General features: G+C 35.8%; 2 protein-coding genes across 2 annotated transcripts; one reads left to right on the top strand and one right to left on the bottom strand.

The window, feature by feature from the left end:
- Positions 1-3766: 3766 nt before the first annotated feature.
- On the top strand, positions 3767-4767 carry si:dkey-112a7.4 (uncharacterized). The gene is made up of 3 exons (XM_057332749.1): positions 3767-3901; positions 4248-4548; positions 4668-4767. Exons 2-3 carry the CDS (start codon positions 4356-4358, stop codon positions 4751-4753), a joined length of 279 nt encoding a protein of 92 aa, XP_057188732.1. The 5' UTR covers positions 3767-3901; positions 4248-4355; the 3' UTR covers positions 4754-4767.
- A 763-nt stretch (positions 4768-5530) lies between these two features.
- On the bottom strand, positions 5531-14719 carry cldn7a (claudin 7a). Its single transcript, XM_057332712.1, has 4 exons — positions 14184-14719; positions 7984-8148; positions 7514-7598; positions 5531-6494 (listed from the first exon to the last, which is right to left on the bottom strand). The coding sequence occupies exons 1-4, from the start codon at positions 14404-14406 to the stop codon at positions 6332-6334; spliced, it is 636 nt and encodes a 211-aa protein (XP_057188695.1). The 5' UTR covers positions 14407-14719; the 3' UTR covers positions 5531-6331.
- Positions 14720-15188: the final 469 nt, after the last annotated feature.

Below are 15188 nucleotides of genomic sequence, written 5' to 3'. Positions count from 1 at the left end.
TCAATAGAAAAAAAATGCTGTGCTGTGGCCGCCATTTTCCTCCCAGAGTGATCTCATTTTATTTTGTCCAGGAGAGAAAATGTCATTGTACATGTTCAACAGAGCAAAAGTTCGACCAGGCACAGGCTCAAGGTTTCACATGAGATTTCCTGCCCAGTGTAAAATCACAGCGAAGAGGCAGCTTTCCAGCTCTGCTGACTTATATGTAGACTGCTCGTAGAAGCCAAAATAGGAAGGGATAAAACCATCTGTATCATACTCTAGCTGATGCAAAAATAACATTGGTTGTGGAGCAGTTTAATTTCACAGCAGCAAGCTCATTAGGCATATTAAACAAGCAACACACAAGTGACTTTTAAATCAAAAGTATGTGTCATGGTAGGGCTGTGCCGATAAACGATATCATATCGAATCGCGATAGAATGTATTTCAAAAACGAGGATAAGCTATTGGCATTTTGACTCGATATGGATTAATTTTACAGTTTAACAGAACGCAGAAATAAACGCAACAACAGTCAGTCAGTGTGGAGCTTTTATCATGCGCGTCAAAGTACAAAGTCCATTTCATACTGCACTTGCCAAAGAAAACTCGACATGAGGAGGAAAACATGACTGGAAGCAGAAACAAAGGTGAAACTAACCTCGAGTATTTATTTATTTATTCATTTATTTATTAGATATTATTTATTATAATGATCTTGCTTGGTCTATAAACACCATGCACTGTGCTGTGTTTTACCTTTCTGTGTTTTTCTTATTTGCTCCTGTAAAGCTGCTTTGGAACAATGCACATTGTGAAAAGCGCTATATAAATAAAATTGAATTGAATTGAATTGAATAATTTTTGTCACACTGAAAACAGTTGATTAATTTTTTTATTATTGTAAGGTTAGGTTTAGGTGTAGGCGTTAGCTAATGTAATTTATTGTAATTATATGGCGAGATTTTGCACCACTTCCGGCCGCAGCCGTACACCCCTTTTAGCAACAACCCAACTTCCATTTTATGTTGACTTTAAAGGCGATATTCTCAATTTTTTGATTATTTTGCACCCTTACATTCCAGATTTTCAAATATTTGTATCTCGGCCAAATGTCATATCCTAATAAACAATACATCAATGGAAAGCTTATTTATTCATCTTTCAGATTATGTAAAAATCTAAAAAATGAAGACCATATTTTCTGTTATTTCTCCATTTAACATATACATAAATCTCCCATATGTTGTATATGTTGCCAAAATCAAGTAAAGATATTTCATTTTTAAGTGTCATTGTACCTAAGGTTGCGTTCATAAATATATCGGACATGCTAGCCATTTATGGCTATTAAGCTAGGTTATACTATGCATTTCCCATCCATAGTGCCTTATGTGGTCTCCACATAGGCCTATAATTATGTATTTTATATCACAGCATTTGAATCGCAAAATCTTAAAGCTGATTTTAGATGAGCTGGTTAAGGAAATGGTAAAAATAATGCAAAGTAACAGTAAATCAAAGGTCTGTCCCTTTAGACCAAACAAAACATGTAGGTAAATAAAACATTCTCTAACGTTCAGTGTGGGTTCTCATGTAGGATACAGTTGGCAAACCCACACGAGGTGGGCGAACTGTCAATAACTGACTGACTGTAGCACCCACGGGCTCACTACATGAGTGCTGCAGGGTCATTCCACGAAATCGGTGCCTTTTCAACTTTGAAAAATGTAAATATAAAGTAAGTTTAATGTCTTTTTTCTTAATGTCCATACAATGAACACATCTTAAAATTTCATGAAATTGTGTTGTGTCACCTCAGGCTCTTTAATTTTTTATTTAAGACTTTTTATTTGCCTCATGTTTGAATTTTTTTGTCATCCCTGTTACAGACACAAGTTGTACTATATACTGTATTTTCCATAGAACTATGTAATAGTTGTTATATATACATGTAGTATTTTTGTCCCTCTTTTCACTGGGATTGTTTTTAATTATGGATTTCTTATTTCAGTCTTATATATGTCATTCGGATGACCAAAAACATCCTAATTTTTAAAAGGTGAACACATGTCAATTAAGAAAAATATAGTTTTTTACAAGAGAAATATGAAAAGAACGGCTTTGTTTAAAATACCATATAGTTAAGGTTACAATGGAAAAACCTGGAAGGCCATTTCAAATATCATCTTTATATTTTAATGAAATTTATGATAGCAACAGGATTGACGTCTAAGTTACAGGACTGACCAGAGTAACAGGGATGACAGGACACATTCGTCGGCATAAACTGCACATATTTGTTTGCCTTACAGAACCTAAAATATACTTATCTGGTATAATAGGCAAAAAGGATGATCAGATCTTGGTCTTCCTATGATCGTCTGAAACCAGACCAAGATGCTGAAATTTGGTTTCACATTATTGGACATTGCAAATTGGGGTGAGGGTCTGTAGTCACTCCATACTGCTCTTGTTTGCAATTGCACTAACAATAAATGCATTATTGACAATGAGTTATGTGGAATAATGTCTTTTATAGAGGCTAATCGACCTTATCCAGGTCATTAACACATTAAAACCAACTGGCAACATTAAATCTATTAAACAGCAAGCATTTAAAACACCTCACTACTGCAACTGACACAGGACAAACATGTCGTCACGTTTTCGCTTCTTTGCCGAAGGAGATTTACGAAACATGCTCTGTAGAGCAGTTGGTCTGTTTAGGGCTACTATACAATCAACATGGCGAATTCCATGTAAGGGGACCCGCGCTGTATTTAGATGGAAATAACTCATTCTAAGATAATAAAAACATAACGCTTCATTATGTAAGGTCTTTATACATTATATATATTATGTATATTACAGTGCATGTCTGTCAGTAGATCTTCCTAAATATTACACACAGCACCTTTAAGAAATATAGCTTTAAAAAAATAGATACTCTACGCTGCTAACATGGTTCACTAGAATTGATAACGAAAAGTGATAGGGGTCATTAAACTGCCTGCTGGTCTTGAGAAAAACTCTTCAGGTCGGCACATTCTTTGCTTTTCCAGCATCTTCTGCATATTTGACCCCTTATGATGTTAAGATCCATCTTTTCACTCTGAAAACAATCGAGAGACTCATACACAACTAATACAAAAACTGCAAACACGCACTGATGCTCAACACACTACATAAAGTGCCAGGTAGAGGGAAAGCTTTGAACAGGGTGATCTGTGTAAATTAAAAATGTAGGGGTCATTCCACGAAATCGGTGCCTTTTGTGTCCCTGATGAATAATCAGACATACAATTACTATAACAACAAATACATTTTTTATTTAAACTGATACCAACACTACATGTTCTTTCATCAATATTACATCAAAATAAAGTCAAATAAATATTATTTAAAATAATTAAAATTGTATTTATGCTGGCAAGTGTAAAGTTTTTGGCCTGTCCCTTGCAATGATTTTCGTTTTTCAGCAGTACTTTTACCTTGCAAATTAAAGGAAATATGTAAAAAAATATATATGCCCATATTATTCTAAGTGTAGCCTCATTATTATACAATGTTTTGGAATAAGTATACATTATCAGTTTAAAATTTAAACCATTTTATGTATGTCCCTGATTTTATGTCACCACTAAAAAATGTATTTGTTGTTATAGTAATTCTATGTCTGATTATTCATCAGGGACACAAAAGGCACCGATTTCGTGGAATGACCCTGCAGCGGGCCCTCCCTCGCTGTGACGCATGCAGAAACGATCAAGGAAATCCCCAAGTGAGCGTTACGACAGACTCCGCCGTAAGATAGTGGGCAACTTCCGACTGCGAGAAGCGCAACCCAACGCCGAGTATCAGTCGACATATAAACCAAATACGCGCACACTGGGTTCGCGTTCGTGACAAATATCAGGTAAGTACGTCTCGTTGTTTATATATGTGCGGTTTAGAAGCGGTTATGTTTTGTTTTCCTGACAACATAAAAGGTATAGCGAAACTGTGTTGTTGTACACATTAGCCCATCCGGTGCGTGTTTTTCCATGTATGTAAGGTGTAGCTAACAGTTACACGTAGTCCTGTTTATGAAGTATTGTATCCCGATACGAAACGCATAATGCCAAAGGTAACAGTTAACGTTAGACCAGGGCATACAGAGTGTAGATAGATAGGATTAAATTCCATGCCTGGTGATACATGATGATATTGATAAGTATCGTTTGTGGTTTTACCGAGGATCGCTTCATTTTGTTATTTTACAGTCCACAGGTACTGTAAACACTTGCTTTTCATCATTTCTGGGTGGATTAACAAAGAATTGTCGCCTTAGCGGAAGCGCACTGCCAACCACCGACTCGTGGTTGTTGTTTATGAATACATCTACCAAAGAGCAGCAGGAAGACATGTACGGAATGGCAGGAATGCCCGATCTTCTACCACCGGCAGGTGCACTACAGCCTAGTCCTGTGATTCCCTACGACCACGGACAAGCGGAGAGAAACGCCGCCCCACGCAGAACGCAGAGAGCCCCAAAACTCGGACAGATCGGCCGGTCAACGAGAGGTAGGTGTGGAGTCGCCTATATAACGTTACGCTGTTTAAAACCCACTTGGTGCTAATAACCACTGGTTTGTGAAATTTAATTCCATTGTAAAACGATGTTTCTCTCTTTTGTTTTACAGTGGTTATTGATGATGAGGATCTGGATGACATAATAAACAATAACAGAAGTTTCCCAGCATCACAGAGAGTGTCACCTGTTGCCTAATTCATGACAGACTGTGCCAAAGCTGTTAAGAGGCCAACACACCAAACCAGGCCTACAGAATCGAATTGAACTAATGTCTCCCCTCTCACTTTTATTCACTCTTTTCACTGCTTTAAGGTCAAACAGTGGACTTCACTCCCTCTACATTTTACGCTTGCCTATCAGAGTTGATGTGCTTTTGTGGCATTGAAATTGTGGCATTGAATGATGCCTGAGTTCCTCTGTTCTGGACATTTCTCGCAGTGGCGATCTTGATGATATCTGACAGGGCTATATTTATTAAACTTGCACTTTACTGCAGAAAAAGAAAAACAATTCTGACCTTAGCAGGTTGGATTACTCATCTCCCAAAGAGGACATTTTCCTGTGAAACACTGTTAATGTGTAACGCACCATTTGGTACAACCTGCGGTAACCTTGGTAACTGAAAGCAAACTTGGTCTGCTTTAACATATGTCTCAGATGTAGTCTAAATGACATCAGTAAACTGTTTTTATGGGCCTGTTGCTTTTGGTTTGGAGTAAGTACTCTCTCACTGACTTAAATGAACAAGCAAATGTTCTGATTTGATGATGCTGGGTAAAATGTGTGTTGCTCTTAGATTGTTTTTCACTTATTGATGTTTTGCATGGAAAATTTGGCAAAAATGGATTGCTTTTGTAAATTGTTTTGGGGAGTGCGGTGGACTGGGAGTATTAAAGTATGCATGAGCAGACTTGTGTGTTTATATTGAAAGCATATAGGTTTCGAACTGAAGAAATGATAACCAGTCAGATACAAAGAAAGCTAACTTTAATCCAGAGAAAGGGTCGAAAACATAAGCAATAGTTACATACAGGGATGTGTAAATACACTAACACTCTCATTATCGAGATGTATTTAAAAAAAAAGAAGGTCAAAGATATTCAGAGGGGCTCATGGAGAAAATAGTGACTGGCACACTGTAAGTTTTGTGTTAATGGTGATTTGAGTTAGGCAAAGTAATATAAGAGTTTAATGTAATATAATAAACAGAGAATTGCGTGGACAGATTTTCTGTAACACTAAAATGATACAGCATTTATCACATAAGAGTGACTCAGATATGCATGATCATCATATATGCAGTGTTAATAATGTTATCTTAAAAAAATGAATATCTCCCTCCATTTTGGGTAACACCTGCTAAGCCTGTTGGTTATAGTGCTCCCTAGTGGACACCTTAAAAACACCAGGAGACCTGACTATCTAAATATATCTTAATCTGTGAAAGGGAAAATAACTTTGGGCTTCCTTGAAACACAGAGATCTTGCCTGCCATGCGACTTCATAACTGACACTTACATGTCTGCATATTTTTCATTTTAAGTTCTTTGTAAATACATATTATACATTCATTTTATGCAACCCTTAAATGTTGGTTTTCCCTTTCAATTGTGAAAATTAGGCCGTTGAATTTTGTCCTCCTCAGTGGCAACTGTTTAGCTTTCTTTCATGTAAACCCAATTTAAAAGAACAACATGCTCAGTCCATTAATCTGCTGAGGAAATTGTTCACCTAATGAAATTGCTCTCTCTCTCCAGTGAGAGGCGGTCTTGTTCAGACATACTCTTTGTTGCTGCTGGTTGATCGTGCAGAATTACTTTTGGGATACTTTGACACTTGTTTACTTTGAGGGCAAGAGGCTGCCAACATAGCTCCTCCAAGCACGTCAAGAAGTGAGCCACCCCATGCAATGAATATGGCAGCTCCAAATTCGAACCTAATTAGATAAGAGAAAAAAAGATGTGGGAAAAGTTATGAAAATGTCACATCTGAAATGTGGTTAACTAGTCATTCTAATTATAGTACATATTCTGCGTTTTATTCTACAGGTATGTACATTTAATTTGCTTTAATATATTATTTATGGCTATGTTCACACAGTCAGGGTTTGGGTTAACCACATTTTTACTATTGGGGACATGATTGCGATGACAACGTCTTACATGAGCAGCTTAAATATTGCCTGAACAAGTATATTACTAAAGTCTATTCTTGCAATAGAATGAATTACATTTACGCATTTGGCAGAAGCTTAAAGCGACTTACATTGCATTATCCTATACATTTGTTTTTGTTGTTAACGCCATGCTCTTACCACTGAGCTACAGGAAAGCGTTAATACAAATAATGGGCCTAAATATCAAGCTGGCTTTTTTTTTATCACAAATGACACAATGTTTTTAATAAATAATTAAGGTGTACAGTAAGTTAATACATCAAGACTTTCATGATAGAAAGCAGCATTTGAGTCATACCTAGACAACTCAACTGATGGAAAGATTGGAAAATTGATCTGGCGAGTAGATCTAAAACCATCAGCTGACACACAGTTTATACAGTATCTCTATCTCTCACTTATTGAACTCCACATGAACACACACAAGGTGATAGACAGTTCAGTTCAGTACAGCTCGGCTTTACCTAAAACATGGTTCTTGTTTCTGAAAATGTATATATGTGAACATATCCATATTTCGTGCTAAACAGGATTGACGATTTTATTCCTCAGCTGTGTGAAGATGTGCAAAGTTTCTCAACCGTGTTCATGGAGCCCCACATGTGTGACACTGCACATTCTGGATTTGTCCCAGCCGAACACACCCATTCTTTATTAAACTGGGTGTGCAAAATAACAGAGACAGCCAAAGTGTTTTGTGTTGGAGGGTCTCCAAGAACATGGTTGAGAAACACCGCTCCATAAACTACATAAAGTAAAATTCTTTGTGTGGTTCTCACTTGGTGTTCACCGGAGTGAAGGGGTTGTAGAATGCTCGGATCACATTGTGGGCGAACCACGAGCAGGCAACAATTGCACAGAGAGCTGCAGGAACAAAACAGCGATTGTTTCAATGAAGAGAAGACAAGATTTGGGGCAAAATCTTCAAAGCATTAGTTACTTTCAGTGCATGCATTTGTTTTAATAATTCATAACAGCCTTAACTTGCACAAAGTATGAGGGTAGTTTTTGCACAAAACTCTTTCTAGACATTATCTTTTTGTTGCAGATAAATACACACAGTCTTGTGTCATTACAAATGTTTGCTTTGATGTTCACTGAACCTCAGAGTGAACCTTGACAAAACAACTGACTGTCTTTGCCCCTTTAAAAAGTTCAAAAATGTCATACAGAAATGTTGCTTGAGCTGGTTTAAAGTCTCACAGACACAACCTGTGTCTGTATTTTTTTCTCTCACACATACAATTACCTCCCACTAGCAGTATGATGCCACCTGTCATTGCTGTTCGAGATTTGCGAACTTTATCATCGGCTCCACAAGTGGTGCATTTCATCCCTATGCAGGCCACACCCAGTCCAGCAATGGATATAATAATACCCACAATCATTAGCGCCCGAGTCGCCTGAAGATCACCTGACAGAAAAACAGAGAAGGAATTGTCAAACAGATTCCAGATAGTACTTCTGCATGTTGTTCTCCCAACTCTATACATACATACAGTTGGGAGTTTGTTAAACCAAACTCTATGAACAGTAACAGCGATGTTTACCACTGACTTTATAATTCACTGTCTTTACAGAGTAACAAAAGAACAGCAATAAAACATTTCCTGAAATAAAATATTTCACTAAGGCAATAAAACCGAGTAAACACTGTTAAAAAAAATCAGTAAAAAGTCTGGCAGCAGAGTTTCCATACATTTTCCGTAAAATTACGGGAAAAAACTGTTTCACAAAATTACATGAAGTAAACTGTAAAAATACAGAGCCAATTTTACGGTAAAAATTTGTTAAAATTACAGTATAGCACTGTTGATAATTGCTCATTACACAGCGTAAAAACAGATAAATTATATCAAAATTAGTGCTGTCAATCGATTAAAAAAATTAATCGGATTAATCACACATTTTTTCTGTGATTAATCACAATTAATCGCACATAACTATTATATTTTAAAATATACTTTTACATTTTAATAATTTCATATTTAATCTTCAAATTGATGTAGAAACAACATATTTCTTTAACAGCATCATTTTATGAAAGCTAGCATTTTGATATTACTACTGTAACTGATGTCTCTATTAAATTGATTATTTTAACATGAATTATAGCCATTCAACAGTATAATTGAGAGCTCATGTAGGAAACATACAGGAATTGAAGGACACTTTACAGTCTTTAATGCTAAATTATAAATTAAATGCAGAAGAATTCTCATTAAAGCTACAAAATCACATTGATTTCTTCTTTTATTTTGTTCTTTGATTAACATTAGTGACAGGAGTCACAGCAGCACGTTTAAGAACGTGGCCCCTTTAAGAGCTGTCTCAGTACACAGATCTGACCGTCACCGCACTCCCATTTTCACAACACTTTAAATTCATTTAAGATTTTATTTTACACTTTGAAGTCTGTGCTTAAGAAAATGCTAGACAAAACGGGCTTTCTGACATAATCTTGTGTGGTTTTATCCATCCAAGCACGAAAGAGAACTTAACACGGATGCGCTGTCTGACAGAGATTCACCGACGCAGCCTTTAGCCCATGACTGTACACACCAGACTGGACCTCGCGTTGCGTTTTGCCGCGTCCCACAGTTTAGAAGCTGTCTATCTTCATTGAGCGCGTCAAAGCAACTGTTTCAAATCGCGCTTAAGTGGTTTAAAAGCCTGTACACGAATAAGAGCGTGATTACATAATGTAACGCTAGACAAAGGATGTCAAAACAAACGGATGCTGTGTTAATTGCGATAAATATTTTCTCACGCGTTAATTTGAAAAAATTAATCGCATGCGTTAACGTTGACAGCCCTAATCAAAATACATAAAAAGCTATTTCTTTTCAGGTTAATCTGTAAATTTAGGAATTTTTAAGTAATTTTATTAAGCTTCTCTGTCAATCTACAAAGTAATTTACTTAATAAAAAAAAACATTTTAAATGTATAATAACTAAGAAACTACTAATAAAAACCAAATGTCTGTACATTTACCAGTTAATTAAAGATATATATTATTAAAATACACCAAAAGTAGCTACATTTAAAACCTACAATACTGTTAATTAAAAGTAATTAGCCGTTATTTGAATCTATAATGAAACTAAGGTCACAGGCCTACAATAATTTCCTGTTAAATTCTGTGTAAAAATGTAAAATAAATACGCAATATTAAAAAACAGTACTTTATTTTGTACCTTCAATGAAACAGAAAAAGACATTCTGGGGAAATGCAAAAATATTTATTTTTTTAAAATGTTCATCTGACAGTGGGAATACAAGCGGAGTATATCAGATTCAGAACATAGCTCTGTACATGCAAGGTATTCGTTACACATCTAGATATTATTTGTGCAACTTGAGTCATATAGATTACTTATGCTACCTATAGGTGACTTAGATTGTCAGAGTTTTGGTTCCCGCTCACTGTCATTATATGCCTTCTAAAAATCCTGAAGTTATCTGCTGAAGAAAGAAAAACATACATCTTAGATGGCATCAGGTAAACCTATTTTTCAGATATCAACGGTCGCAGCAAAATACTTAGACTAACTGCAAATCTCTATGTACATTATACACTATATTCAGTTTACTTTCTTACAGCAAAACCTCCCAAGAGTTACTTTTGCACTTGCACAGTCACAGTGGACCCACAAGGACAACACAAATTATTAATAATGGATATTATAGGAAAATGATACAGTGTAGATAAAATTTAATTTATTGCCACTGTCAAAGCAATCCTATGGAATCAAATTACTTGTCCGTCTTTGGCAATGTAGATTTTAGATTATAAACAGTCCAATCTTTTCCATACCTGGATTGTTATGGTCAGCTGCGGTAGATTCGCACAAGCAGTCGATCCACAGAACCTGAAAATATTTAAATATATTGTATTACGTTCACACGTACAAAGTAGATTTTAGATAATAAACAGTCCAGTTTTTTCCATACCTGGATTGTCATGGTCATTTGCGGTAGATTAGCAAAAGCATTAGATCCCCAGAACCTGAAAATAACATATTTAAAATAAATTGTATTACGTTCACATGTACAAGGTAGATTTTAGATTATAAACAGTCCAATTGTTTCCATACCTGGATTGCCATGGCCATCTGCTGTAGATTATCACAAGCATTAGATCCCCAGAACCTGAAAATAAAATATTAAAAATAAATTGTTTGTATTAACATTTACACATACAAAGCACAAGTTCCACAGATAGACATACAAAACATCAACAAGAAAATTAAGATATAACGTTAGAGTATTGCTATGAAATTAAAACAAAATATATAGGGAAAACATTAGATCATTTTTACCTACACTGCAAAAAGTGCCATTCTTACTAAGCAGCAGTTTTGTCTTGTTTTTATTAAAAATATCTAAAACTTCTTAAATCGATATACAATTACTGACCTAAGGAAAAGTGACCTAAGGTATTTAGGCCATATCAGTGCCATTGTTTTGTTTTAAGATGCACATCAGTAATGTTTTTTCTATTGCATTTTAATAAAAGCAAATTAAATAGCCTAATTTAACTAAGGCATAATGAAACCGGGCCTTAGTCTTGTTTTATGTAAAATTATATAAGAATTAAGTACGTTTATGGTAAAAACAGGCAAAAAAATCTGCCAATGGGGTGAGATTTGTTGTCACTTAGCAAGAATGTCATTTTTTGCAGTGTAACTTTACCTACAGGTGTAATAATCATCTATCTGGATCGGAAACACATTTCTATAACCAAAAACGTTCATAAAACGTCTCTGAAAAAAAACTTATCTTGAGAACACAAATTACTCTATTATATGTACTAACGTTAACGTTACTCCTTAGCTATCCATAGCTAACATTACAGTAACGTTAGGCCTCCAGGTTTATCAGAAGAGTGCTAACAAAGACTTTAAGACAAAAAGTGCAGCACACGACATGAAATAATAAAATAATCGTTTAAATGTGTTATAAAACGCTTACCTCATCCGGCGGTCGGTTGCTCTGACTGACATGGTGACGAGTATAGTGAAGCAGGCGCTAAAGGCACGTTGTTTTTCTCACTGTTTCAAAAGTATTGGCGCTTTAAATGTAGCCTACATGTCATATATTTCCATTGGAGCGGAAGAAATTTCTTCACTGTCACTCGCACGCTACTGCTCACTGCTGTTCTCAGAGATGTTTCCCGCGGTGCCTGCCTGGCTACCATAGGCTGCTCGCACTAGTACCGCCACTCACAGCCGTTAGGACGCAAGTGCGCCAAATTTAAATTTGCAGCCTCTGATTGGATGATGGGAGTCTTACACAACTAAAATACATATGCCCAAAAGGAGAGTTTGATTGCAGATTAATTACAATATTGGGTTACACTTTATTTTACAGTGCCCGTGTTACAGTGTAATTATACATTTAAGTACTGAGTAATAAAAAGCAACTACATGTACTTACTATAGGGTTAGGATTAGGGTTTGGGTCAGGGTTAGTTACATGTAATTATGCATAATTTATAGTAAATACTATAGTAAATACATGTAACATGCGTAACAAGGGCACCGTAAAATAAAGTGTTACCCAATATTGTTGTTTAAATTAAAAATACTGCCGTACTGTAATATATTACAGAAATTATTACTAATTGTTAAAATACTGTATGTTGTATTAGCTATAGTGAATTGATAACCGTTGCACACGTAAATACTTTATTTTAATATTTAATATGTTAGGCAAAGTTTCAAAAACGTAATAGGATCTACAAAAGTTGTTTTACTACAGTTTACTATATTTAAGTTGTCAAAATGCAAAGTTGTATGTTGTTTAGGTGAGAACAAAAATAAATGTCAAAATAAATTACATTTGTGTCTGTAGAATTACCAGTTGACCTCTAAAATACCCTAAATATATAATGACATTCAACTGCATTTAATGACAAAGCAGTTGCAATTTTACATATTTTTTTTACAGAGAAAATCCGTAAATTATTACTTCATTACATTTTGGGAACTGTAAAAACACTATAAATTGCTTTTAAAAAAACATAATATTTCTGTAATTTAAAATTACAAGAAATTAACCATAATTTAATAAGTAGTATTTTTTAGTACAGCAAAAATCCGTAAAATAACAGGGATTAACTTTTTAATGGAAAAAAGGAAAAATTCTGTAAAATAATACAAACCATTACCTGTAAAATTACATTTTTTTAACAGTGAAGGTAAACAAAGCCAGAGCCCATTCCAACCAGAACCAGTCTGTGCCAGTTCATTCCTGTACACGTGCACACAAAACCCACCATGAGAAGCAAAAGTGAAAAAGAAAGTGTGAAGGGCAGGGTGCACTTTAGTGAAGTAGAAGAATTATTTCTCGCCTTAATTCATTGAAACACAATAAGGCAACCCTTGCCAGGCATAGAAAACAGCCAGCTGTGGAATGTACAGGGACACCCTCCATCCTAATTCAACCTGCTGTCAAGTGCAGTTCCAGCTGGTTTAAGCTAGAAGTTTCCCACAGTTTTCTCAGAAATCAGCACTGAGGTTCTGCACAGTAAATACACAGATTCAAGAAAGAGTGAGATGTTTAAGAGTCTACATCCCAGAATGGTTATTTAATTTGAGGCGGTATGAGCAGGGTTATGATAGCACAGTACTTAGGGAATGGTTTTATGACAACCCTTTAATTAATCAACTACTGATTCATTACTGTGGTGGTTGGGTGGGTTAACAATAATACATGGGCATGTATCAGTGGGTTACATTCTTCTATGGTGCTGTCACCATGACTACCTGCCCTGCTGTAGTACATTACAGGCATACTGTAGATTCAAGGTCCTATTGAGAAGGCCAGCATCTATTAATCGAAAACAGGCTGGGAATGGCACCAGTGTATTTTGTGTGTGTGTGTGAAGGAAAGAGGGTGGGGAACTTCAGCTATAGATGCCAGATGATTCTATAACCACCTATACACGTATAGAGCAGTGTACACAACACAAACAGCTTGATCTGTTGGGAAAACATTAAACGCAACGAATCCTATGTGACATAATACAGTGTTTATTAGAATTACATAATTATTTTCCATTTAATTAAACTGACATGTATTCATATCTGTTTATCTATCATGCGCGTGTATATTGTACATACCAACAAACAAATAGTTGATGAAAATGTACTTAAACTAAAATCAAAGTCATATAAGGCAATCCAAATTTTATTTGGAAATGTCATTAAGTTTATCCTGAAAGCTATAGCCTATATTTAGTTTACTGGGCAAGATGTCAGCATTATTTTAAAAAGCTTAGAAATATAATTAACTTGTGGGAATAAATAATTATTAAATAAAAAAATTAATGATTCTTAATAACACAGCATCACTGGTAGACATAAAACGTCTAAAAGAAAATGTTAATTAATAAATATTATGTAAAACTGATGTTCAGATTAGATTGATGGTTTAATACTTACTGTCCAATTGTAGGATAGAATCGTAGATTTTGCACTGAAGCTGCCCCGTGCTCTGAAACGCGCAGGACATCCACAGTCCCTGGTAGGTGGCGACTGCTGTGATAATACTGTCCCCCACGTACGCGGACATCTTCCACTGTGGCAGGACGGTGCCCACGATCAGTCCAATGATGCCAATGAGAGAGAGACCAAACCCAAGCAACTGAACGCCCGAGTTTGCCATTATTGAGACTTTATGGCAAGCTGAGCGTCAGTTGGATGAAAACTACTGAAAACTTTATAGCGGTGAGTAACAGACTATCGAAGTCTCCAAAATCTCGAAATCGCCGCACCTGTTACTTTCTGTGGACTCCCTCCGAAGCTTTTATGCCAAGTTGAGAAGAACTATCCCAGTGAAGAAATATCACTCAGCTAACGGAAATTCTACCTCACCGCAGATGTCAATAGCAGTCGAGGTGTTGAGTAAAACACAGATGCTGATGAGACGTCTCGATGGATGAATGCATACTTTGCACGGAGATGCCCGCTCTGCCTTGCCTCTGAGGTCGTGACGTCACGCTGAATAAAATCACTTGCGTATTTTCACAATAAACACCTAGCAGCAAGTCAACATGTTCTTTTCCAATAATAATCATTATTATTATTATTTGTTTTTTGGCATTACTTAAATTTATACATTGAATTTTTATCAGTTTGGTGATTTTTTCCCACCATAAGATAATCAAAGATTGGTATAGCCTATACTGTACCGATTACACAGACTATCTCCACATGAACTTTGTGTTTCTGGAAGCACATTTACATTTTCTTTGACCCCGCTTGATACAATAAAATGTGAGACTATATGTGATCAGGACAGTAAAACATTAATATACATAAACAACAAAGAACAACAGTATCTACACCTTGTCTTTACACAACAACACGTCTGTCACGTCCAGTCATTCCATCAGGTGACCTCTGCATTTCCTTCATGGTCCAACTAGAGAAAAAAATCCTGGAACA

This window comes from Triplophysa rosa, linkage group LG1 (genome assembly GCF_024868665.1).
Source record: "Triplophysa rosa linkage group LG1, Trosa_1v2, whole genome shotgun sequence".
In the NCBI taxonomy this organism is placed as follows: domain Eukaryota; kingdom Metazoa; phylum Chordata; class Actinopteri; order Cypriniformes; family Nemacheilidae; genus Triplophysa; species Triplophysa rosa.
The sequence above is the reverse complement of the archived record's forward strand: the minus strand, read 5'-3'. Positions and strand labels throughout refer to the sequence as shown.